The sequence below is a fragment of the Brachyhypopomus gauderio genome, chromosome 15, assembly GCF_052324685.1.
Source record: "Brachyhypopomus gauderio isolate BG-103 chromosome 15, BGAUD_0.2, whole genome shotgun sequence".
In the NCBI taxonomy this organism is placed as follows: Eukaryota; Metazoa; Chordata; class Actinopteri; order Gymnotiformes; family Hypopomidae; genus Brachyhypopomus; species Brachyhypopomus gauderio.
The window spans coordinates 21,693,386-21,720,852 of record NC_135225.1 but is presented as its reverse complement, the minus strand read 5'-3'; the positions used below and the strand labels follow the sequence as shown (position 1 = coordinate 21,720,852).

The following is a 27,467-nucleotide window of genomic DNA, read 5'->3' as shown; positions in this document are numbered from 1 at the left end:
GGTGGAAATACTAAACAGGGAAACAAGGCGGGACAAGGGAGGAGGGCGGAGCTGGGCGTGACACATACATGTTGTGTAAATACTTTTTTGTTGTTAGATTTTATGATTATTAGTTACATAATGACACTTTTGTGGCTTAATAATATAGAAATGTATGTAAATTGGTGGTTCAGTTTTCGACTGGCAGACCCTGTTCTGACCAAACGCGGGGGCGGAGTCAAGTAAGTGCTTAAAGTTACATCATTCTTAAAGTTGTTCATAATTCGCTAAGTTCAATCGCTTTTGGGAAACTCACTCCTGGTTTGGGGGGCAAACATTGTTTGCCCTTTAATAGCCTTTAAATCAATTTTAAAATTGCTGTGATTGACTTTTTGACTGATGCCATTTCACTAAAAGCAGAATTAAGATTCACTGGGAAAACTCGTCAAAGCCTGGAATCAACCCATGGGAAGACTGGCTACTGTAAATATGAATGTTTAATATCTGAAGACGTTTTGTCATGGAAAACATGAATGCAGTATCGTTTTGCATAGAATATTCTGTGCCACAATGTAAGCATTAAGGTATTACACACACTGTCCCTCTTTTTCAACCTCTCACATAGGCCTACACACTTCACGCCGCATGGCAAACACTAACACGAGCCTGTTGTCATTTTGCTTTCTGCTCATGTTAGCTGTTCATATATATTGTGCCACAGTGCAAAGTGTCCCGTGTCTCGTGAGCCCAGCCAGCGGTATTGGGCCGCTGCCATACCATCTCAATCCAACCGATAATCCACACACTGCGGACTAGTTGAAAGCCGCAAGCAAGACGCTAGCCGTGCAGCGAAGCCTGTCTGTCCCAACGAGAGCGGAATGACTCAGTTCTTCGCTGCTGCAGGAGACGCCATTCCTCCCCATCTGTTTTGTTTCCTCCTTGTTTGAAGGACCACTCTTCCATAAGACCTCAGGCTTCTTAGCCTTTTAAGAGCTCCTGCGTTCTTTTCATCTGTACCACATCATTTGCATTCTATGCTGAGAAGCGGCAGCGAGAACAGACCGCGCCACTTACATGAATATTTCTGAATACTTTGTGTGTTCATTGCACGAGTACATTGAATATCTTTTGTGTTAGCTTGTGCGTTGTGCGTCTATTTCATAAATACACCTATTTGTATTTATTCGTAACTGCTGTCTGACCTGTCTACTATCCTACACTGTCCACTCCCATCCGTACACAATGGTGATTGTTAACCAATCAAAACATTTGCTTTACATAAATTATTTTTTGGAATATAAATGCATATTTCACAAGCACAACATTTTAATGAAATTCTTATATCATTAAAAGCAACTGCATGTTACAAAAAGAATAGAACACAAGCATAAATATGGACAATATTTTGCATGTCATCATTTATTGAAAACTCTCCTTACATAAGTGCAGGTTGATGCATAACAACACAATAACAAATCTTCACTGAGAACAAACAGTATCGCCCTGTGCTTGAGCTCTTACAGTACCTGCTGGCTGGCAGAATCTGGGCCTGGCCACCCTGGTCTCACACAGAACACCCCCTCTGAAGGGCTCAGAGACATTAACGCACAGGAGTAAATACAACACTGTTTTTTGTTTTTATCCTTTTTTGTTTATTTTTTTTGTCATAAACTGTAAGATGTGATGCAATTCTTCTAATATGATACTAAAATATCAACCGAATCACAAAATTACATTCATTCATTTTGGACAGTCAGTTCAATCAGTGCAAAGGCTCTTATCAACTTAGTTTTACTGCTTGTACCCAGCAAAACATCAAAACATCTGCTTAGACATGAGAAAAGAATTTTGCTTGGTTTTTTTATTTTTTACTTTGTGGACTGTTTTGCTTCTTATACAGATCATTTTAGACTATTTATACATACACAATATAATCAACAAGAACACGACTAAAAGTGCTTTCAAGGCCAGGACATGCGTCTCCATATAAAATCATCTATTTTTACAACTAGAATTGGCATGCCATGAGACTTTGGAGAACTAGAATTCTTCCTATTCTATAAGACAGCTAGGAAACAATGGGAAATAATGGGAAACATATTTAATGTCCACAAATCTTATAAACCTGTGTGTACAAAATACGCCTTCTGTACAAAACAAATGGTTCACATCATGGGAGGGAAGCAGCCTGGTGAACTTTCTTCCTTTTTGAAAGAAGTGTTGATGGAATAAAGAGGAAACCGGAGAACAGAAGAACAAATCACATTTACATTCTGTAAAGGAAAGTGATGAGCAAAAGTCCTTGATATAGCAGATATGCACATTCATAGAGATTCGATCCCTTTTAAATAACAAAACATGATCGAGACGGTCACAATAAATGCCTCCATTTTCAGAAGCAGATACTTAAATAAGATTCACAAAACATTTGGCAAATTACACTCACAAGTACAAAGAACTGTATTTAACACTAACCCAAGCAATGATCCTGCTAAGAGGTAACAACAACGACAACAACGGAAACAACTGCCTGGGTTTCCATAGTAGTTTCATAAGACCCCAAAGAGGGCTGCTCACCCTAGATGCATTCATCATTGTCAGAGTCATGCCCACTTGAGTTAAGGCAAGCAAGGTAATTTCCATCATGTAAATGCTTGTTTTTACTGTTGGTTTAGTCTTTTGGGATTCCTGCTTTTTGTCCTTGTTTTGTTTTAATAACCCCAAAGCAGTAACACATCAGATATTTTATTATCAATGCCATTATGTTCAACAAAAACATTTGTGCAAGCAGGACTCCCAAGGATAATAAATTCTTAATAAGTATGGAATGAAATGTCAAGCCAACAAATCAGCAGAAAGGGGTTCTGGACAGGCAAGTCTACAGTATGGTAGGGGACACTGTAAAAGCATCAAAGAGGAGCCCTAACCTGGCTGAGCAATGTGGTAGCAAGACTTTTGAATCTGTGAATAAAAGTCATTTCCATATGTGCGTGAGGTTTCTACTGACTAGCCCAAGTGTCCAATATCAGTGAGCATAAGGCCCCTTTCTTATGCGACAGACCCAATAAGGTTTTTTAAGAATATTTCAGTCAGGAAGTGCTGCTATTATCGAATAAAAACACTAACAGTCAGTTTTAGCATTATGCTAGCAATATCATATCATAATATCATTCATTACTGGCTGTTTTTGGCCACGTTAGCATTTTTGATGCAGGGTAATCCTTAATTTGCACTAACAAGGCCATTTTAAAAACAACAATATGTGGACAGTTTTTTAAAAGCTGGTGTATTAAGTTGAACTTAATAAACTTGACAAAAAATGTGAAAACATTTAATGTTGAAATTGTAATTTTAGCTCACTCTGCTCTTTCAAATAAACCCAACTTCTGAATTGCCATTCAAGTTGTTTCCGAGTAATGACTGAGACCACAGATATTTGTAACACACTGACACCTGTGGAGCTGTGTTACCATTAAGTCCGTTAACAAAGGTTGATGCCTTCAAAACACACATACAAGGGAACAGCACCAGATGTTAAGGTGTGTGTGGTGCATAGTCATACTCCTTTGTCTTCTGCATATTTTCATTTTAAAAAGAGAACTGAATAGAGCAGGTTCATGACACAGTGACCACACAGGACATTAAGGCCATTAACAGAGACCGTGGTGAAAGAGGACAGGCTGGGTCTCAGTCAAAAGAGTCTGTCAAAAGATCTCTGGCTCCTTGTAGTGTACACACAGAACTTAGATCTCTGTAGAAACAGCAGTAGAAACACAGGAGGCCTGCACATTGTTTTCATTACTTTGTTAAATCCTTTACACTTTATTCGGAAACAGTCTGTATTGCTGTGGCCAAAAGAACTTTCTGCATGTTCACAGGAATACCGGCATGTTGTTTGTGTGAGAACAATGCTAGAATTAAAACGTTGTCCCTTGAAAAATAGTACTAGACTCAAAGAACAGATGGTGATAATGGGATTATGAACTCATCCTGTGCAAGCTGACTTCATTAGCACTGGCTGTAGCTGTCACATCCTGCATTTGCCTCAGTATTCTTCTTTGAACCATTTTAGAAGAATTTCATCTTAAAAACATTAGATATATTTAAATCTGCATGTCATTGATATGCTAAGGGGAAAAAATAAATCTTTGGCCTACTTCTTCTTGCGAATGCATTTCCTAATTTAACATTTTCGAACATGGTAAGACTCCTTCAAAAACCAAGATCAAGTTATAGTAGGTGTTTATCTTGAGCTTTGTATAACCACTCCTCTCTCTCTGCATACCACAGAGTGATATTCGAGCCAAACAAGAAAATAGAATTTAACAGGATGTTTTCCTTTATGAATTTTAACTCCACGCAGACTCACACAGAGTATTTACTGGTCCAACAATGGTCCTTTGCCTTTTTCATAATTAACCGCAGTCTAAATCCTAATCACAATGGAGTAGCTCCCCTTTGTGTCCAATCAACACAGGCAGCCTTATGAAAACACAAGTGGCATGTTAATGAATAATCCCATTAGTGGGGTGATTGTGACAGGCCATGCCATAAGCAGCCCCGGAGATGCACTCATGCTATAAGTGCCCTCCTCTGATGGGGGCTTTCTTTGCAGGGCTGTATTAATGTGCTCAGTACCATCGGCATCCACTCTGTCCCTAATGAAAATGTATTCAGGTGCAGTTTGGGGCATCTGCCCTCCCAGGGCTGTGCCCCCCGACACACACAGCCCCCGGTCTCCATCGATTGCCCCGTGATTGGCCGCAATTTGTATTCAAACTGCTCCAGCGTCCAAGCATGTAAAATGTCAGGAGGAGGTAAAGCTGGTCAGAAGTCTGGGTGAAAACAACATGGAGCAAGAAGGAAAGGTAGATGGAGTAAGAGAAGAGGATGAGAGAAGTGCCAAACAGAGAGAGCGATGGAGCAAGAGATGGAGAGATGGTGCGTGAGTGTGGGAGAGAGGGAACACTGTGATAGAAGTTCTAAACTAAGACTAGAGATGGAGACCAGGGGAATAAAAGAAAAAAAAGAAGACAAAAAAAAAAACAAAGAGCAAAATGTGGAGACATCCACTGATGAGCCACGTGTATGTGGGAGGAACACTGAGAGCAAATGAGAAAATAAACAGATGAGGTGGAGAAGACAGAGCAAAGTAAGACAAGGAAAGAAAAGTGAAAGAAAGGACAGGAAATGAGGGGGAGGAGCCCCGGGAAGCCACCACCCATGTCAGCTCTCTTCAAGCCAAAGTGCAACAGGTCTATATTTAACAGCAGGTTGCCATGGACAACCAATGAGTTCACAGAAAGGACTATCAGAAAGTGGTTTTCCTACCCACTGTCTCATGAATCAGAGATGAAAAAGTCAGTATGAGAGAATGAGATAAAGGACACTTTCCCTCCCAACAGTCAGAAACATTGTGACTTAAAGGATTCATTAAGAGTCAGTTGTAATGCCATGTTGCCCATGTATTGTTATTTTGACTGAAATTTCCAAAACTGATGATAATAATATATATGGTGCTGTACCGTCATTTTGTTTTGTGCTATTACTGATTCTTTTGCTTTATCGAGCCACCACTGCATGGTTAAGAATCAAGAATCACTTCACTCTCCTCCGCCCTTTCTTACTGCACTACAACTGAATCTTGCACTCAGTAAATATGTGCATCCCCAACAAGTCTTGTTAATCAGAACTAAAAACATACGGGACATATGACCGGTGAGCAAAAAGGAAAATGGAGGAGTTGGTACAACCCACTGGAATGTTGAAGAGTCAGTCAGTCTGTATGGGTCATACCAAGTGGGCGGAGCACGTGGGGGAGGGGTAGAGCAGCGAGGACGTGGCTGTGGGCTCAGGAACCATTAGTCATACGGGCCCCTCCGTCATGCCCTCCAGAGGCAGACTGGTGGCGTTTTCCGTGGGGTGAGGCTGCTCCTCCGTGATGGGCGCGTGTTGGGCGACGGTTAGTGCCAGGCTGGCATAAGGCAAGTGGCAGTCTGTGTGCAGGAAGGGAGGGTAGTGCTGTCGGTAGCAGACGTAGGCGAAGAGCAGCCCTATCACTCCCCCGACAAAGGCATCTGTGAAAACAGGACTGGCAGCATCACTCTCCAGTACTTCTCCCTCACATAAGTTCAGAACACATTCCAGGTGACTTCTAGTCTCACCAACACTATTACCACTGTTACTCCACTATGCGAGATATTAAAGTACTTTGTTATTTAAACTCCTATATTACAGTATAAGAGAACAAAAGCTTCATCCCAGGCTTACTGGAAATATGTCATTTTACTCGAGTTTTCTCATGTTGAAAAGATAATTGCTTGAAAATCCCCACATTTGAAGAGCGTTTTCAAGCAAAACGTTATCCTCCTTTTTTGACAAAAAACATCTGTAATCTCATTGTGTCACTCTGACAGATGATGTTTTTACATTTTAAATACATAATCCCTAAAGCTTAATATCCTGAATTTCACCCGGTCCAGTGTTGAGGTTGCCATACCCCTCACTGCTTCTTTCTTGCACTGACTAGAATCCGGTGGTGATGGTGATGGTGGTGGAGGTGGTGGTGGTGAAGGTGGTGGTGGTGGTGGTAGCTGACCAGCCTTCTAGTGCAAAGCAGAAACAGCCCAGACATCCAGGTCATCCATGGTCTTTGGCCTTAAATGGATTTTGCAAGCCACAGCAAACTAACTGAATGTGTGCTATGCTCACAAGCTATGAAGCCTAGAAACAGAACACAAGACTTCCGAATCAGGCTCTCAGCATTGTGGTTTTTCTGTCATACTTCTAAACAAAGAACAATCCTTTTACATCTTGATCTTAAAAGGCACCCCAGAGATTACCATGCTACCGCATTGGTACATTCACCACAGATTACTATTCTACCACATTGGTACATTCACCACAGATTACTATTCTACCACATTGGTACATTCACCACAGATTACTATTCTACCACATTGGTACATTCACCACAGATTACTATTCTACCACATTGGTACATTCACCACAGATTACTATACTACAACACTGGTACATTCACCACTCCATAACTGCCGCACCGCTGAGGTTTAAACCTGGCAGTAGTCGCAGCCACTACTCTTGCTTCTACTCAATGTTCTGCTCCACTTTCCTGTACATATAAGTGCCTAGAGAAAACGTTGTTGTGCTGCTTAGAGCTGCACAAATACACTTCTCATTTTCCCCCGTCTGTGAAAACCAGCCTCCCGCAACCTTGATGGAAAACTTTATTCAACATGTCCTCAGCAGCAGTTGGCTCAAGGTTAAGGAGCTCCTGTTCGTAGTTCCTGCTCCACAAATGGTCCGCCAGCTTGGACATCAAACTGTGCAAGGAAATTGTTTGTTTTTGAAGAGACCTGGGAAGGGGTGGTGTTAACAGGCTGGCCAGTACAATAATGCTATCTGCCTCCTGTTTGGTATTTGTGGGAAACAGCTATGAGGTTGTGTCTACTATTTCAAAATGAACCTGAATGGGAGGACCAGAGATGAACTATCATTCAGTAATGTTGAAGGATGTTTTGTCCTTAGCTCATTTAATCTCATTCACAAGATGATGCTATGACCAGGCAGTCCTAGTATACAAGACCATCTTCTATATGTCTTTCTGACTGCAGTTTCACCTCTAAATACCCTGCAACACCCATCCTAGATGACCAGTTATTAAGAACAGAAGCAACACACAACTCTGCTAGGTCTGAGCTTCTCCACCTTATCAAGTCTCCCTCACTTGGTATGAGGGGTTAAAGACTTCTCTGAGGACACGTGGTGTGGTTATCCTCCCTAGCCTGGTGAACTCAAAAGCCCTCATGGAATGTGAGTATAGACACATTCTACAGGGTTTGGATCTGCATTGCTTATTAAAACTCCATATTCATGAATGACTACTTAATTCTAACCTTCCCCAAAGGAATATCTTCTCACTAGCATGATTGCAGAGGCAGATCTGTCCATTTTATATCCAAAAACTGTAGTTGCATATTGCTCTCAGCATGCCTTTCAGCGTGGAGCAGTTAACTGTGCCTTACCTCATCATAATAGACTGTGATGCAGAACATTTGAGAATTGTGCTCAGTCATGGGTGATACTGAACTAGTCTCATTACTGCTGAACTGTGGTGTGATCTCTCTTATCAACTTATACTGCTTTCTTCCTCCATGACTTGCATTGTCATTTACTTTTGAAAATACTGGTGTCTGTCTAATATCATTCTTGATCTTGTTTATAAGGAGTTGATTATCTCCTCAATCTAGTTACAGCAGGTTGAGGAACATTCTTTAAGTCGTAGATGTCTGCCACACTGAATGCAACTGGAAAACAAGGTTTTTTTTATTTCTAACTAATATAGTTGATTAGAGGAATGGATACCCATTCTTTTTATGCTTCGTGTCTCTGTAATTTCATTTTCCTTTTATCTGTAAGCTAACTTGTGGAAAATGCCTTAGCTTAATCTGTACTGGTGCGAGGTAGGCAGCACGCAAATACGAGTTGCAGTCAACATAGACACTTAATAAACACTGTCATAGTCTCTAGTAGCACTTGGCAAATCCCACGTAACTCAGGAATACACATTAAGGACTCACAAATACGAGCACGGGACAAGACTAACTCACACAATATATACCTAACACACAACAAGCACCGCATGCAGCGTAGACTAATGAGGCGGGTGAACACATACACAAACAACCACACCCACAGGAAGCACATATATAGACCCAGACTACATCTACACTGTATCGTGACATAATCAAAGCCTAGAACTGAAACAAAGGAAATGAATATTCATGGCTGAGCCTGCTCCTTTCTCATAATGGCCTAGATTGACAGTTTAATATTTAAATACGACAACACAGAGATTTAGTAGTGCAGGTTCTTTCAAAAACAAAAAAAAACTTATTTGGGAAATTTGGGAAGAGGACAAAAGGTGGGGTGTAAGTCCAGATCATTTTAAGTCTAGAACCTCTTGCAAGAAGAATTAAGTACTTATAATTGGGTTTTAAAATAGTGCACTGCTGCTGCTCAGTGTGTTCCAAAAACTGTGAACCAAAACGTTTCCTGTTGTTCATCTCAAGGAATTGTGACAGGCTTGTTTCATTCTGTTTAGAAAAAATATTAGAAGTCAAAGACATCATATATGAAAGTCAGTTGTGTGCTATACTATTGTGTGCAGTGTGTGTGTGTGTGTGTGGGTGTGTGTGTGTATGTGTGTGTGTGTGTGTGCGTGTGTGTGTGTGTGTGTGTGTGTGTGTGTGTGTGTGTGTGTGTGCCTGTAGTGAAGATGAAATGTCAGACTCCATGATCAAAGAGGTGAAGGGAAAAAAAGAACAACAGTTTTAAAAAATGCTGCAAAAAATGTGAAACTCAAATTATAAAGCAACTCAAATGTTTTCCTTTTCTCACCTATGACACAAGGAACCTGTTCAGTTCTCCGATTTCATCCTGTCTCTCATGACATAAGGACTTATCTGTGATGTCTGACATGTTTGCCTCTCTCCACCTCTTTCTGATTAATGATGAACAGCAAGATGGTGTAGTGGGTGATCCAGGATAATGAAGATGACTGATGGCTGCAAGAGGATCAAAACTGTGGAACCAGATTCATTAAAGCAGCTCCATAAGGCTAAAGTCATTATATTACAGTTTATCTCAGTCGATTCGGTTCTTTTCTCAGATCAGAATTGAAATTCTCAAAACTGTTCATTCAGTCTCCACATCTCCTTGTCACTTGTGCACATCATAATTGTATTTCTCCTTGTGTTTATCATATTGCAAATGGACATGGACAATTGTCTGTTGTTTTTTACATTATGTGTTGCTTATGTCATGTTTATCAAAATGTGTTGTACGGATTGACTGTTGAATTGTCTTACACTCCCAAACATTTAGTCTTTAGGTCATCGCCTAGGTCATTATATGCAAAAGTGCTGAACATTTTTTCATAATCTCTAAGGCATCATTTTACATTTATTTATTTAGTTAATTTTTTTTGTTACATTTTGGTAATTTATCCTAACTTGATTAAATTGTTTGCAGGTGAAGATTCAGTTACAGTAAGAAAGGGAATTGGTGAAGGCTTAGATCACCCAATGGTCTCAACCACAGGTCAGAGGTGCATCTCATGAACCTTTACTGTAATTGGCAAACATTTATAGACACTGAACACTGCAGTATCATAAAGGATAAGACAAGGCCATGGATGGAAAGACAAGGCCATGTATAGGGTGAACAGCCAATAAAAGAAGTAAGACTGTGTGGTGTAGAGGGGTAAGACTATATGATGTAGAGGGGTAATACTGTGTGGTGTAGAGGGGTAAGACTGTGTAGTGTAGAGGGGTAAGACTATATGATGTAGAGGGCTAATACTGTGTGGTGTAGAGGGGTAAGACTATATGATGTAGAGGGGTAATACTGTGTGGTGTAGAGGGGTAAGACTATATGATGTAGAGGGGTAAGACTGTGTGGTGTAGAGGGGTAAGACTATATGATGTAGAGGGGTAATACTGTGTGGTGTAAGGATGAGGGGACAAAACAGTGAAATACAGGAAGGGCAACAGTCGTTCAAACATTTCAAAGAGAAAACATGTATGCACTGTAATTCAGAAATGTGCTCTCTTCTGTAATGCTGCACATACATTGACATACATTCTGACATGTTATTCAATTTTTATTTTATATTTTTGCATTCTTATACCATTTAGGATACCAAGACTAGCTCATAGGGGGGGCAGAGGTTCCATTTTCACACAGCAAGAGAAGGCTGTATGTGCTCAGGTTGTTTTGAATGTGTAGAATAAGTTTCTAATTTTGCAGTTTTTCCAGTCAGTTGTCTGTCTTTTCTGAATTTCAATCAGATTTGTTTTTGTCAACAAATTGCAGTGTGAACAATACAGTCAAACAATATTGCTGTACAAATTTGATTCCAGTCCAATTTCTTGCTATCAGTCTCCCACATACAGTCATGTGTAACTTTGTGTTCCATGTAAGTTTGTATGTGTGTAACATGTATTTGATATACCACAAATGTGCAGCGTTCTTGAAATCAAAAGCTTAGCTAGTTTCCATCAGAATATACAGTCTGCACTGACTGTGACTTATAGTTGCACTGACAACATGACTAAGTATTTTGACTGCCTTGTTCATAGGCAATGGCACACAGACTAGATACTCTGATGTCATTGACAAATTGAATGACCTAAATATTTGATTTTGAGGCAAAAACAAAGAATTTTGAGTGAAGTATTTGCTTTTGCAGGTATTTCATTGAGTTTTGCTGTTTGCACTAACTGTTTTGAGAAATGCACTAGTTGTGATGCCAATGTAAACCATGATGTGAGAAATGAACCAAATCGACTAAGAAAAACTGTAAACAGGTTTAAGTATAAACGCTCACATGTAAACTCACTGAATGTGTGATATCAAATGTGGTACCATGGACAGCACCACTATCCTCTTGTGATGCAAGTTAGGTCAAAAATATCAAACCCAGGTTCTAGACCACATTATTGCAGAATGTGGTATTTAAACATTGTACTACATTCAGCTCATAAAGGGCTTAGTGTTTAGTTGATGGGTTAAATCTGCCATGTTCAGTCAGGAACACTGCACTCTAACATTTAAAGATGATTTCCATTGCAATAGGATAAGCAGGTTAGATGAAAAACTTTGATTGCAGAAAGATAAACAATGGAATTCCCTTTCAACCCCTTTGATTCAAACAAGTGTCCAGCCCTCCTGCCCGCTGTGAGCCGGGCTCTCGGTCCAGGATGTCATGTCTAGTCTGGGGGCACAGGCCCATGCTCTGACCTTGCCAGTGGTGCTTGTAGTCGCAGGTGCGAGACAGGGCGATCATCATGGCGCTGTAGAGAGGCAGGATCATGGCACACAGACGCCAGCTGCGACCGCGGCCGCTGTCTGTGAAACACTGCAGCTTACCAGCCAGGTAGAAGGAGGTGAAACCCAGGCCAGAGAAAGCAACTGAGAGACAGACAGACAGAGAGAGAGGGGGAGAGTGAGGGAGAGACAGAGGGAGTGGGAGAGAAAGAGGCAGAGACAGACAGAGAGATAGAGGCAGAGACATACAGAGAGAGAAAGAGAGTTAGAGACAGAGAAAAAGGAATAATGAGAGAGACTGAGAGATTCGTACACTGAGCTCTTGATTCTAGAACAAAGCAAAACAGGCTGCAATTGCTTTGTTTAGCCAGTCTTGGGATCAGAAATCCCAACATACTGGCATAGAACCAACAAAATGTTGAAGTCCCCTCAGCATTGAACTGTTAAATTGATATCCAACAATCATTTCATAACAGAGCTGACAAAATGATCATTAATTCTTGGCTCCATGACTGATGTTCTGACGTAACTCCCTCCCAGAGAACTGGAGATGAAGGCCAGATTTCCCAGAGTTCTTGCTCCCACAACCTGTTGCCCTGGAAACCTGAGGTGTCATGGCTGGAAATGCTTCTCTGCTGTGTACTGGGAGAGTGCCTCAGTCACAGCTTTACTTCCTACTAGTCCCTGGAGGTCAAACGCATCTCATAGAATGGAATTCTGTTAAACTAGAGTATATGGCACAGCACAGCTTTGAGACTTTTAACAGAAGAGCCTAGTAGCATGGAGAGTGTGAACTGTTGATCTTTTTTTTAAGGTTAAGCCATTAAATTTCCACACCGAATATTATTTTGTGAGAAAATAGGTTCTTGATCCTCAGTGGCACATTCATGAAGAAAAAAATTAACGAATAAAATAAAATATCAATATCAACACATTTACTTTAATGAGATAAACATGTAAGGTGATCAATACGTATGTCGTAATCACATTTAAATCAATAGATGTACATTTGGAACCTCATTCACTCTTACTACATAAAACAGCAGCTCATTCTGGCTAGTTATTTACTGAGAGTCATAGCAGATCATAGCAGTTGCCAGGAATCCTATTTACATACTGGATGACACTTTTAGGTTTTGACTTAAATAATCTGGAATTTGTATAAAAATCAAAACTGGTTTTTGGATGAAGTCAAAAGTTCTTGATTTGGGTATGAAACCACTATATGGCTTCCCAGTGCTAGAATGAATCAATGGTGTTCACAAATGGATATGACAGCATGGACTCACAGTTTAACACCCACATTACTGTGTGCTTACAGAAACACACAGCTGTGATGGATATATCTGCTATAAGCCTTTCTGGTAAAGCATTGAATTAACCAAACTATGGAGCACTAATGAGCTGAAGGACGCTATTGTGCATGTAGTTTACAGTGGGGGCCATGTGATTGAGCACTGTACTGCAGGATACCCATCATCCCTGCTCAGGCACATACAGCCAAAGACAAATGTACATTCAATTTGGTTTCACATTGAAAATATTGAAGAAACCTATTAATAATTCTTGAGTGCATTGCAGGCATAATCATCTAGAATCGTTAACATGGACATACACTTATGTTCTCTCATACTTCATATTTGTTGATGAACCCTCAGTAGAGACCTTTTGAGGTTTTGATGAATAAATCCATCCTGTTTTTTAGTCTCCTGCTTATTTCATGACCTTTCTTTGACACCTCATGCAACACGCCTTGGAAGTATAACACAGCGCATTAAGGAATTGCTCAAATAGTTTTCAACTGATTGATAGCAACAGAGAGTTCTGGATGTGGATAAAACCATATCGCTTTTGTGTTTGTGGCAATGAGATATTGTGCATCTATACCGCAGAACAGCACTGGATAAACTTAAAATACAACGTGCAGGAATATCTGGGGAAATCTGACGAACCTCTTGCAAACCAGTCGGAAATGTAAGAAAAAGGATGTTGAAATCCTGTTTCCATAGCATAATTTGAAAAATGGTTGCCAAGTGCCTTACAAGGTTCTTACACTACCCCTGGGAGATTGTTACAGACAGACAGACATCTTCAGTGTCCGTATCTCAAAGTTCCATTCTGCACTGAAACAAGATCCTGCTGGTATGAACGTTTCATGTAGAGACTCATCCAGCACTAATGGTGGTGGTTACTCAGCTCTGACAAACGCTCAGTTAACACTCTTCTCTTTGCACTATATTTATTCACACTCTTACCACCCACTCTGGATCTTACACATGCATGCACTGGCCACTTTAGGTGGTATTACTCATCTTAAATCGCACACCTCTCTAAGTCCTGCTCACCACCCTGTACTCCATCCTCTGACCACACTACCACTGGTGACTGGATATTGCCTGCATAGAACACAGCTGTGACACATGACCGTGTCAGGACAGTGGGGGTTGCATTGGGATATAAGATGTAACTATTTTTCCACATATCACTGCCCACTGCAGGACACCTACGAGGTGTTTCAGGTTTAAACAAAAGTGTCTAATATTGTTGGTGATGAGTGTATATACACTGAGTAACTACTTATAAGCTACATGTGCTGTCCCCAGTCAACTAAACGTACCTGGAAGTTAAATCAATGTTGTGACTTATTCTACAAACAAAACAAGGGAGGTGATATCTGGATACTTTGCATATCTATACTCAGCAGCCACTTTATTAGGTACACCTTGCTAGTACTGGGTTGGACCCCCTTCAGAACTGACTTAATCCTTCATGGCATAATTTCAACAAGGTACAAACATTCCTCACTGCTCTATTGGATTGAGACCTGGTGATTGTGGAAGCCATTCAAGTACAGTGAACTCATTGTTGTGTTCAAGAAACCAGTCTGAGATTATTCACGCCTTATGACGGTGCATTATCCTGCTGGAAGTAGCCATCAGAAGATGGGTACACTGTGGTCATAAAGGGATGGACGTGGTCAGCAACAATACTCAGGTAGGCTATGGTGTTGACACGATGCTCAATTGGTAGTAATGTGCCATAAGTGTGCCAGGAAAATATCCCCACCATAAATAACACCATTGCACCACTACCCCCACCACCAGCCTGATCCACAAGGCAGGATGGATCCATGCTTTCATATTGTTGATGCCAAATTCTGACCCTACCATCCAAATGTCACAGCAGAAATAGAGACTCATCAGACCAGGTAACGTTTTTCCAATCTTCGATTGTTGAGCTGATTGTTCCATCAACTCGAACCAGTCTGGCCATTCTCCTCTGACCTCTGGCATCAACAAGGCATTTGCGCCCACAGAACTGATGCTCACTGGATATTTTCTCTTTGGACCATTCTCTGTAAACCCTAGAGATGGTTGTAGATCAGCAGTTTCTGAAATTCTCAGACCTGCCCATCTGGCACCAACAACCATGTCATGTTCAAAGTAATTTAAAATCACCTTTCATCCCCATTCTGCTCGGTTTGAACTGCAGCAGATCATCTTGACCAAGTCTACATGACTAAATGCACTGAGTTGCTGGCATGTGATTGGATGATTCGACATTTGCGATAATGAGCAGCTGGACAGGTGTTCCTAATAAAGTGGCCGGTGAGTGTGTATGTAAGTACTGTTATGGTCTCCTTCATCACAGTTTGCATGGCACTAAGTGCTGTGTTGTTTCACTTTAGGTTATGGTTCAAATCATGTCTCAGGTTTTGAAATCAGGTTATCGTTTGCAGCCGTGAGTAGTTCCACTTAATCTACCTGTAGATTTGTACCCCTTGTGTTATTTGATGGTAATTTGTAAATTACACCTAGCTAGATTGTCTCTGGAGTATTTTTGTGCTGGTGTTTTATTAGCATTGTGTTTCTCTGTGTTTCTGCTTCCAGCCCTTCAATCTGCATAACGACCATGATTTTGGAACAGCTCTAAAAAAAGGTTGCTTATCTTACACCCACAATTCCTAAGAAGATTCCTGGTGAGTAAGTGTGGTAAGAAATGCAGTGATATTCAAAATTTTAGTGAAGTACAGAGAACATTTTGGACTTCACTTGTACAAATGCTGGACCTCTGTCTGAAACATCCTGTCTCAATGGAAATCTTGTACTTTTGTACTACTCTCTCTTTATACACACACACACACACACACACACACGAACCAGTGTTTATGTAAATGCAGTATAAGTGCATATTAAAAGCATCCAGCTAACTTTTGCTCTTCAGACATAGCCCAGTCGCTCATGAAAGAAGCCAGTACAGTGCATTTAATAGTTTTTAAATGTGAAAATAGTTTTAGAGATTTGGCTTTTTATACACAGGTTGATGTATGATGACTACAAAACCAACACTGAACTTCACATTTATAATCCAGCTTTTCATAGAAAACTCATATTCCATCTGAATATTACAGTATAGTCCTACAAAAGGTCAAGGCACTGTAAAATCTGCCCACACAACTAAATGCAGAACACCTGACCACTTAAACAGTGTGAAGTATACAGTGTGAAGTCACACAGTCCTTCACACGAAGCAAAAAAGGCAAGCTACATCTTCTAATGCAATTAAACATGGAGCACAGTGACAGTGAAGCACTTCTGAAGGATGGTTGTCTAGTACAAAGATTAGAGATTTATCATCTGCCCCTGCATAGAGGGAGTCTGTACACCAGAACTGTGCTGAAGGAGAACTTGAGGGTAAGAACAATGACTCTGACCTCAGATAACTGTTGAGGACTGCAGACATACTTTTCCTCTGCTGTTTGGAGGCAGAGGACACAGCCTCTAGGAACATCCTCAGCTTGTGGGACGAGACTCAAATTCACAGCTTGGCCTTATCAAAGAGGAAACAGCCATAGAAAGCCAAGAAAGCATTTTTCAACAGGCAAAACCTATCAGCTCACATAGCTCTCCTCAGTTGGCCTACTAGTTCAGTAAGGTGAAGCAGAGACGCTCACTACCAGCGGTGCATTTCTGCTCCGATTCTAGAAATACTCCAACCCAGAAATTCTATTAATTCTAAAAATGGCTATAAATTCATGAGTGAGTGGGGGTATATAAGTCCTTATAAAAACCTTGAAATAATGAACACTCCAGCCTAAAACCATCATGAGTGTTTAGTTAATGAAATGTTTAATGCTTTACTCTTTACTCAACACTATATCTTTAAGTTTTGCGTCGAACAACTTCATTATTACAATGATTACATGACTACATTTTAAAATCCAATAATCTAATAACTGAGCTTTTCAATTCCTTATGTGTAGCAGGAATATAACTTGAACACAAGATCGCTTGCAGGAAATAAAGTATCCTATTAGCAAAGGTATGGGACAATGGGAACATTCAAATAATCTGTCAATGATTAAAATACTGAATAGGGATGTAACAATGCACTGGGCTCATTCCATACAATTCTGGATATTTGACTAACAAATTGATTTGTTCACAATATTTGAAGCAAAATGTTTTAGTTTTTTTTTTTTTGGGGGGGGGGGGTATTTTTATCTCAAGTGTAATGAGCAAGGCTGATGCAGAATGCTGAGTTGAGAGCGTACATCTAAATGTTTTAGACTTACAATTAACATGGAATAGTAACACGGAAATCTTCTGACAACAACTTACAAACACCACATGCAACACTCACACTTTAATACATCAACATTAACAAGACACGTGTGTAGCACCAGATTTAAGATATTAATAGCAGGGCACCACCCTAAACATAGGGAAATTGAGGTTTAACAGGTACAGGTGAAAAAAAGTAATATCAGTCTCATTACCTGAGGGTAAAATTCATAGTCTACTGTATGCAGTGACCTAATACTTTTGGTTAAAATATACAGGGGTTGGACAATGAAACGGAAACACCTGTCATTTTAGTGTGGGAGGTTTCATGGTTAAATTGGACCAGCTTGGTGGCCAGTATTCATTAATTGCACATTGCACCAGTAAAAGCAGTAAGAGCAGGTTAAATTAGCAGGGTAAGAGCACAGTTCTGCTCAAAATATTGCAATGCACACAACATTATGGGTGACATACCAGAGTTCAAAAGAGGACAAAGTGTTGGTGCACGTCTTGCTGGTGCACCTGTGAGCAAGATATCAAGTCTTTGTGATGAATCAAGAGCCAGGGTATCCAGGGTGATGTCAGCATACCATCAAGAAGGACGAACCACATCCAACAGGATTAACTGTGGACGCAAGAGGAAGCTGTCTGAAAGGGATGTTCGGGTGCTAACCCGGATCGTATCCAAAAAACATAAAACCACGGCTGCCCAAATCACGGCAGAATTAAACGTGCACCTCAACTCTCCTGTTTCCACCAAAACTGTCCATCGGAAGCTCCACAGGGTCAATATACATGGCCAGGGTGCTATAGCCAAACCTTTGGTCACTCATGCTAATGTCAAACGTCGGTTTCAATGGTGCAAGAAGTGAAAATCTTGGACTGTGGACAATGTGAAACATGTATTGTTCTCTGATGAGTCCACCTTTACTGTTTTCCCCACATCCGGTAGAGTTACAGTGTGGAGAAGCCCCAATGAAGCGTACCACCCAGACTGTTGCCCAGAGTGAATCATGGGGGTGGATCAGTGATGGTTTGGGCTGCCATATCATGACATTCCCTTGGCCCAATACTTGTGCTAGATGGACACATCACTGCCAAGGACTACCGAACCATTCTGGAGGACCATGTGCATCCAATGGTTCAAACATTGTATCCTGAAGGCAGTGCCATGTATCAGGATGACAATGCACCAATACACACAGCAAGACTGGTGAAAGATTGGTTTGATGAACATGAAAGTGAAGTTGAACATCTTCCATGGCCACTTTGGGGTGTTTTGGAGGAGGGAAACGTTTTCCTCCACCAGCATCACGTAGTGACGTGGTCACTATCCTGCAAGAAGAATAAAATCCCTCTGACCACTGTGCAGGACTTTTATATGTCATTCCCAAGATGAATTGATGCTGTATTGGCCACAAAAGGAGGCCCTACACCATACTAATAAATTATTGTCAAAAACCAGGTGTTTCAGTTTCTTTGTCCAACCCCTGTATATGTATTGGTCATATTTCTCGTGTTTTGCCATGTTATTCACTTATGAGACTTATGAATTATCACATATATTTTCCTCCTATCAGTGTAATGTATGTTTATTAACACTAGGACTGCAAATGCCACGAAAATCTATGCGAGGAAAATCAGCCACTGAGTAGCTCACTTCCCCGCTGTCAAGCGATTAGTGCCCTTTGTCTTGCTAAAGACATGGTATGCTTTTGAAGCCCCACTCTCCTTTCCAAGGAAATCCAGTTTGGCCAGCGTATAGCACTTCTGACACAGCTTCAAGAGTTACAACCCATGAATCTATCTTTCTTTATAGCCCGAAGGTAATTATTCCTATGCTGAATAGGAATGAATCGCTTTGTTTGAATCGTGCTAAACATTCTAACTGAAATAAATCTTCGCGCTAAAGAATAAACGTATTTGTAGTAGGCGTACGTGCTGTGCGATTTTCACAAGGTTAATGTTACTACTGGTAAATGTTATTACTAAGCTCTGGTATTGTGAGTTGAGGAAGCCTGTTAAGTCACAGATACCTATAGTAGAGTGAATGCCAATTAAGTGTCTTGCCTCCTTGGTAGTAATTAATAAAAAAAATAATTACATTAATTAGTGATAAATAAATAAATAAATAAAAATCCACTTTATTGGATATAGGTCTCTTTGTGACTTTCAAAGGTGATGGTTTATAGTTAGGAATGCACCAAGCTAAAAAACAAAGGCCATAAACAGGTGAAAGCCATAATTCCTGGTGAGTCTGATAATAAGAGTTTCCTCGGTCCTGTGGGCCCTGTGTGTGGGTTTTTGGAAGGGATAACAGGTCATCTAAGTAGAGTGTTGTAATGGTCAGCAGTGTTGCCAACTACTCAGTAAGGAAAGTAGCTATTGGTTGTCCTAAAAGTCGCTAGAAGTCGCTAAATGACGTCATAAGTCGACGTCATAATTTGCACAATACATGTTTTTGAAGCTGTAAAGGAATAACATTGGGAGAGAAAAAAGTGAGTAAAAAAACCCTCACTTAATATGTTAGAACTACAAATGAACAACATCTGTTGCCTTTGAAATAGGCAGTCACTTCTCAAAAGAACTACATGACTTTAATGCTTTGTATAAATCATTTTTACATAAATTACATAGTTTTTTAAACTGTTGTAACTCTGCCTATCTAGGCAGTCTCCAATATCTAATATATCCTCTAATAAGACTGGTCTGCTTCCTTTATCATAGGGTTCGCACAGGAGGACGGCAGTAGCAGATATAAATTTATATATTACGCCGCTCATACCCACAATAACACAAGTACACTAATGAATCTATAGAAAAAGTATATTGTGTTGTAGGATGAAAAATACAAGTCATTGAAGTTCACATACAGTCTGACTATAATATGAAATAACAAGCAGATCATTAACAGTCTATACAAGTATGTGGAATATCAATACTATTACAAGGCTTCATAAATCCACAGATCAAGAACCTCAATTGTACTTAAAACAACTCCAAAAAGAAGTTTCCTTGAGATCTCAAAGGAAAAAAGTTGTGTGAAAAAAAGTTGTCAGGAAAAAAATAAGGTGTGTGTGTGTGTGTGTGTGTGTGTGTGTGTGTGTGTGTGTGTGTGTGTGTGTGTGTGTGTGTGTAAAGAAAAATAGTTCTGTGATCCGACACTTAAAAAGTTCACAACTGTCCAGTCCTACCACTCCCTGGTTAGCGGCAGTCCACAGAAGACAGAGGACAAAGTGGCAGGGACGACAGTGGAATCCTCAACGGTGAACAGAACTGGAATGGGACATAAAAAAAACCAGCCAGGATCTTCAATCAAATTAAAACTCAATAGTTGAAGAAATTGCAACTTCTCAGAACCAAACTGTGTTTGTGTTGGTGTAAAGGATTTTTAATTCTTTCTTTTGGTATTCAGTGTGTGGTGTAAAATTAACGCAACATCTTTTCGTTTTATCTCCTCATCTCCGTGTCAGTGTGTGGGAAAAACGGACCAATCACCTGATGGGGGAGGGAGGTTTAAGGGAGTGTCTGCCAATAACGCACCCTTAATGTAACATTAAGGGTCTATCCACTATAAGTGAATGGATGAGAGAGGGAAAGAAGTAAAAATCAGTCTGTGAGTGTTGTGCAAAAATTTATATGGGTTACACTGTGTTGGGGACAGCAACTGAAAAAACTGTGTTTAGAGTCTCCAAAAGTCGCTAGTAGCTAGTTGCTTTTTACGACAAAAAGTCTGTAGATGGTCTGAAAAGTCGCTAAATATAGCGACAAAGTCGCTAAGTTGGCAACACTGATGGTCAGTCAAAGGTGAAACTGCAGGTGGGAGTGTAAATAGGTATTCTTCACAACACATGCAACACATAATGCTGGTGAGACTAGAGACAGGTGGAACAAATCACACCGACGAAACATACACAGGCACACATACACACATACACAGGCACACACGATTGTATAAACACACACAGACAGTCACACATACACACAAAAGCAAACAAACCCGAGGGAGGAGACAAGGCCGAACAGTGATATTAAGTTTTGAAAAAATGAAAATACACATTTTTTTTGTCCCTGCAATTAAAAGAAATTTACAATTACAGAACTTTACAATTGTAGAACTTCATATAAAACAAAGTCCTCAAGTAACCAACTGTGAATAAAAATGTACAATGTTTTAGTGCACTTGACTTTGCAGCATTTTAGTGTAAATAACAGTTACGGTAATAATGTTGCTGAATATTCAGTGCATCTCTAACTTATAACATTGGGGCTAATATGTTATGCAAGCTGCTAAATAGTTTTCGATTGCAACTCTTAAAGTGAAGCAACACTTCATAGTTTACTAATGACATATAGTAAATATTTATGGTTATAGGGTTTCAGAATTTAACACTTAATTCTACCATCTACCAGACCTGGGGCCTCATGTACAAATGGTGCATACGCACAAAAACATTGCGCACGCTATGTTTCATGCAAACGGTCAGATGTACGAAATGTGATTTGAACGTGAGAAAGTGCGTACACCCACGACACCTTCACCTCTGGCGTACGAATGTTTCTAATGTGTTTTCGTCAATTTGCGACACTTAGAGTTGATGCATTGAAATTACAACTAAGATATCCTTCACGCACACATTGTAGTAAGCCCTTAATGGGTAAAATAAAGTAAATTAATGAGAAAATAAAACAGTAAATTAATCAAACAATTTCATTTCCTTAATGAAATAATCATTCCACGTGTTTCCACTTAGCCTAGATTATATAAACATGCATTAAATGTTGCGCTGGAGTTCTTGGGAGATGGCAGCGTTGGCATTACTGGAAGATATTGCTAATGGCCGAATTCGCGGAGAGTGCGTTTTCCGTGACCATTATGATTTTTTGGCCCATGATGATGAGTGGCTTATAAGCCATTTCAGATTTCCAAGAGCTGTTCTCTTGTGTTGAGTTGGGTCCAGTTTTGGAGAGAGAAACGCGGAGTTGCGCATTGCCGGTGCAGGGCAAATTTAAATGAATTTGCATATTTATAGGGGGGCGTGTCACCGTGTGCGCTCAATTCCATGTTGATTGGGATGTACAAAAGAAATGTGCATGGATTCCGGCATACGCACAGTTTGATACATCTGGATTTTTTTATGCGTACGCCATTTTCTGGATTTGTACGTACGCCAATTTTTTGTAATAAATCCACGCAAGTCTTTGTACATGAGGCCCCTGATCTTACTGTTGTCTTCCAAAAGCAGCACCACTAACATGGGGCTGCCTGCAGACGTGCCTGACTTTAAATCGACGCTATTAAACATGGATATCGGCTAATGCTGAAAAAATGCAAATATCGGCCTGATATATTGGTCAACTTCTCAAAAAAACCCAAAGGACGCTTAAAGGAAAGTGAGTCAGAATGGGCAGGCAGCACCACCCCATCTTTCCCTGAGTTTGTTGACTATTTGAGGCTGAACTCCCTCTACTAGGGGGTAGAACAGCTAGCTAGTCTCTGGAGTGACTAGCCAGGTATCTCTGAGGCTAGACAGGTAGCCGGGGGGTCTCTCTGTCCAACAGTTCTCCCCAGAGCACCCCAGCTGCAAGCTCCTTAAATGCAGCTTCTCCCCCTGCCTCTGGCAAGACGAGGTGGTAGAAGAAGGTGGAAATGGTCCTACCAGAGGTACTAGCTCCAGTTCGTCTGTGGGGGCAGGAGGGCGGCATGGAGATAGGGCTGTCCCCCTTCCGTCGGACCATGAAATGGAGGAACTCTCAGCCAGCTCCATCTCTGAGATGGAGGTGCTGGAGGAGGGTTTTGCAGACCCCTCCAGCGACACCCCTTTCTGAGTGTGAGGAGTGGTCTGAGGACTACAACTCAGAAGGGGAGACGGAGGATAAGGAGTCAGCCAGTGTGGGCTGCCCGGCAGCCTGTATGTATCACCAAGCTAGATTGTGCCCCCCGGGCACTCCTGAAGCCAGTGCCCGCCCTTCTGCAGCTGCTGCACATTTTCTGGGGACTCCTGAAGCCAGTGCCTGCTCCCTGGCCGCTCCTGAGGCTAATGGGCATCCCACAGGTTCTGCCACGGGTCCCAGAGAGACTCACCTGGCAGCTGCACCTGTGGGGCTGCATCCACAGATGGGTGCTGGGGTCCTGGAAAGGTAAATGGGAAAACTATTGGTGCTTGTCGTGTGTGTGCCTGTCTCTGTCTGACCCTGTTTCTCTTCGTGTTCTTGGCCCTGCCCATCACCGTGTCCATCTTCATCCCTGTAACCATGTCTCCCCCTGTTTTTGGGCCTTGTCCTCCCAGGAGGGTCATCCTGCTTTCAGCCTCGCCATTATGGTTGTTATTTCTAAAGTATAAAAATACAAAATACTGTACAAATAATAAACAAGAATTTTCATTATCCTGCAACTAAAAAAATAAATAAATAAATCAAGGAATTCTGGTTGATAACAAGCTATTGTATAAAAATGTGCTATTGTAACAGTTTTTTCATTGGTCAAGTGAACCGCTGGTGTTCAAACAATACAACTGTATTAGATAATAAACACGATGAATTGCATTGCAGTGAATCGTGTCACAGCTGTCTCACCCCGGTGTGATATTGGTCATATTTCATAAACATGCAGGGAAAGTAACAGAGAACGGACTGAAAAGTAGTGTATTACTATATTAAATCCACTTACATTTCCCATTCTCCTTAGTTTAAATGAAATTTAAACCATAATTTGCCCTTGATTATTTTATATAATCAGCAATGAAAAATTAGAGAACAGAATCATATTCATGTTGGGACTTATTTAATGTACTATATATTTATCAGACCATAAGTGTAGTGGAGAAAGCAGAAGATGTTCTAATCCCTTGCCCTGAGGACCTACAGGTCACACTCACAGGAAGTGTCATGAAGTTGACTCATTAACCGTCTCTGGTCCCTTAAAGGGTCCTGCAGCAAGAAGTGAAAATCTCTAAGAAACGGTTTCTTTCAGGACCTTTTTGCAGAGCAACTCTGAAGTCACAAGTCCAGGAAGGAAATTACCTTATCTGGACTTTCCACAGCTGCAACCCCACCTTCCACTACCTTCTAATATTCACCAATACTCATCTTCAAGAAGGCAAAATTTCAGAGATTCTTAGAATTTTTGCAGATACTGGATAATAATCTAGCCTAAATGAAGTAACTTTACAAGATGAGTCCAGAGACATCAAACTTAGCATCATTCCAGCCAGGGAAAGGACCCCATCATTAATGGAGGAGTTAAAGCTCTCGTGCCTTATTCAACCAATGTTTCCCTAACAGTGTATGATGTACCAGGGACTGAAGTTGATACCTAGGTAAATGCTGTGTCTATACAATCTGAACATTAAGTGATCTGTAGTTGATATAAGTGCACCACTTAGGACCCCTCATGGGTTAGTTACTAATGGGTCCATTAGTGATATAGCCCTCAATCATGGCTCCAAATAAGATTAAGAGCAATAGCAGCAGTGTAGTGAAAAGAAAGCGGCCAACAATTGAACTGAAATGATTTCCAAGTTTGAATGAGACATGCATGTGTTGGATATCGCCGCACGATATTTATGTTTACTAAATGTTTTCTTATGTTTAAATTTTTTTGAAAATGTTTTTATGTTTATTTAACTCCATTTGTACTGTATTTTACTGTATCTGTTCTCATTAAAAACATACCTATATAGCCTGTAACTTTCATATATTAGCGAGTCCACTGGGCTGGGGCTGGGAGCCAATTATTTCTATTTCTTTTATTTCTTATGGGGAAAATTCGAATAGTGAACATTTCGGGTAGCAACCAACTTTTCGGAACGGATTGTGGTCGTTAGCCGAGGTTCCACTGTATAGCTAGCGCTCTTCATTAGCCTCGGTCTGGGGTTCTGCTCTCTTACTGATTTCCTCCTAAGGTCCTCACTTTCCCCCTGGTCCTACTTTGTTTAGGGAAAGTTTACTTTAGCTACATAGTCCATTCATAGTTATATAATAATCGTTTTATGGATTTCCTTTTGATTTATATTAGCAAGCTTACTTATGATTAGCTACTCTTCTGAGCCAAATCATCCCACATGTAATGCTTATAATTGTGATATTAACCACTCAATAAATTTGAACATTTATGGTTGTGGTAGTAAATACATATTTTGGTCCATGGTATTAGATATGCAGATTCATTATTCACCCTTCGGTAATAAGACTGATTCAACAATATTCCACCTGTTCCCGTTATCAAAACCTTGGTTCCTGCGTGATCAGGATGGTGCCCCATTTCATAATTCATAATTAATCAGTATATCCACTACATATGAATTAGTTTTAATTTAAACAATTGTATTTAATTAATTAAATTGGCAGCCTCTATGATGGACTGAAGATATTGTGCTTTACTGCAAATAATTTGGCGAACGTAAGTTTTTGGTTCTCCGCCATTTGAGTCTGATGAGGCTCAGGGATTCCGTGTCATACAGCGCCATGCTCAGGGTCCTAGTGCCTGTAGAATTAATGGCCCGATTAACGTAATTTAAAAACCAGGACATTTCCAGTTTTAAAAAATATCCCGGGACGCCCGGGACAGGACGTGAAATACGGACATGTCCTGGGAAATACGGACGTTTGGTCACCCTATATTTAATGCATGTTTGAATTACTTTTATTTAGGGGTGGGACGCAATAAAAAAAATTATCGAATTAATCAGAAGCTTTGTAATTAATTAATTGAAATGAATCGCATTTTAATCGCATTTCAGTATTTAACATGAGAAATATTAATTTAAGTTTGAATGAATCAATGAACATAATCATAAACTTCAACATCTTGTTTATTTTTCAACCAGTCTACTACACAGACCAATAGATGAGTGCAGAAAACAGCAAACAGTTTTCAGAACACTGGAAATTATGACCAAAAATGTTGTTTAATTTTGGGAGTTTTGCTCAGGATATTGGAAGAATAATAAGAATTTAAGTAAATCAGATGATGTTTTTTAATACCATTTTAGATGGTATACTTTTTCTTTAATTTCCCAGGCCTCTGCCACAGGCATCTCCATAGTGCCTAGAAGTGGTCATCTGCATGCTCAAAGCAAATGACTGGATCTTCCATTCATCATCTATAATATGAGCTGTCACACCAAGATAATTCTTGTTGCTAACAGAGGTCCAGTGATCCCCAGTCAGAGCCACATTAGTGGCGCTCTTCACAATAACCTGTTTTACTTCCCTTTCCTCATCATACAGCTGCTGGATTTTCTTCGACATTGTCTTTCTGGACGGCAGTTCGTAACTTGCATCAGTTGACGCAATTTGCAGCGCTTCTTGTAAGCCTTCGACCACAGAGAGCGGACAACACTGCAAATAATGTGACGCGTCATGTATAAACGCCTCCGCCGCTCGCGCGAGGTGTGCGCTACGGTCACTCACGGAAGTTTAATCCAGTCTTATTTAAGTTTTATCAGTCTTAATGGTCCAATGAAGGTAATTTAAAAACCAGGACATTTCCTAACTTTAAAAAAAACCCAGGATGTGAAATACGGACATGTCCCGGGAAATACGGACGTTTGGTCACCCCATACTAGGAATACATTTAGCAGCTAAGTTATCATTACTGACCTGCGTGTTAGCCCCAACATGTTTTGCGTTGAGGTGGTAATGAAGGGTGGAAGTGCTCCTGTGATAAGCGAAGTCCTTCCTGCATAAAGTGCAAATAACACTATTTGTGTTTGTACTTCCTTCTGTAAGTTTCTTATATTTAAATTTCCCATCCACCAGCATAGCCTCTTCAGTCATCTCCATCTTGATCTTATTGTGCGTCCATATAATCTGTATGCCTGGAACTCGTGCACTGAGAATCATTCCACGGTGCAAAAGTGTCTCATTCGTTAAATGCATTTGTCACGGTGACAGGTCCGGACCCCTCCCTGTGGGTGTGCCGCTACGTTGTCTGCGTGTCGTTATGTCCATGTTTGTACTTCCGTGGGCGTGGGTCGTCTGTGAGCGTGTTCGTGGTGTCACCTGTGCCTTGTCTCGAGGTCATGTGGTTCTGTGTAATTCACCTATTTAATGTGCGTTCGCGCAGTGTCT

General features: G+C 40.6%; 1 protein-coding gene across 2 annotated transcripts in view; it reads right to left on the bottom strand.

Annotated features, from left to right (window-relative positions):
* Positions 1-1,382: 1,382 nt before the first annotated feature.
* The window catches only part of plpp4 (phospholipid phosphatase 4), a 74,172-nt gene continuing 48,087 nt past the window's right edge, over positions 1,383-27,467 (bottom strand). For both annotated transcript variants that reach the window (XM_076974771.1, XM_076974770.1), the window contains exons 8-9: positions 11,803-11,973; positions 1,383-6,056 (exon numbers count right to left, since the gene is read on the bottom strand). In XM_076974771.1, the coding sequence (XP_076830886.1) occupies positions 5,845-6,056; positions 11,803-11,973 (383 nt within the window). In that variant the 3' untranslated portion in view covers positions 1,383-5,844. The remainder of the gene's footprint in view (positions 6,057-11,802; positions 11,974-27,467) is intronic.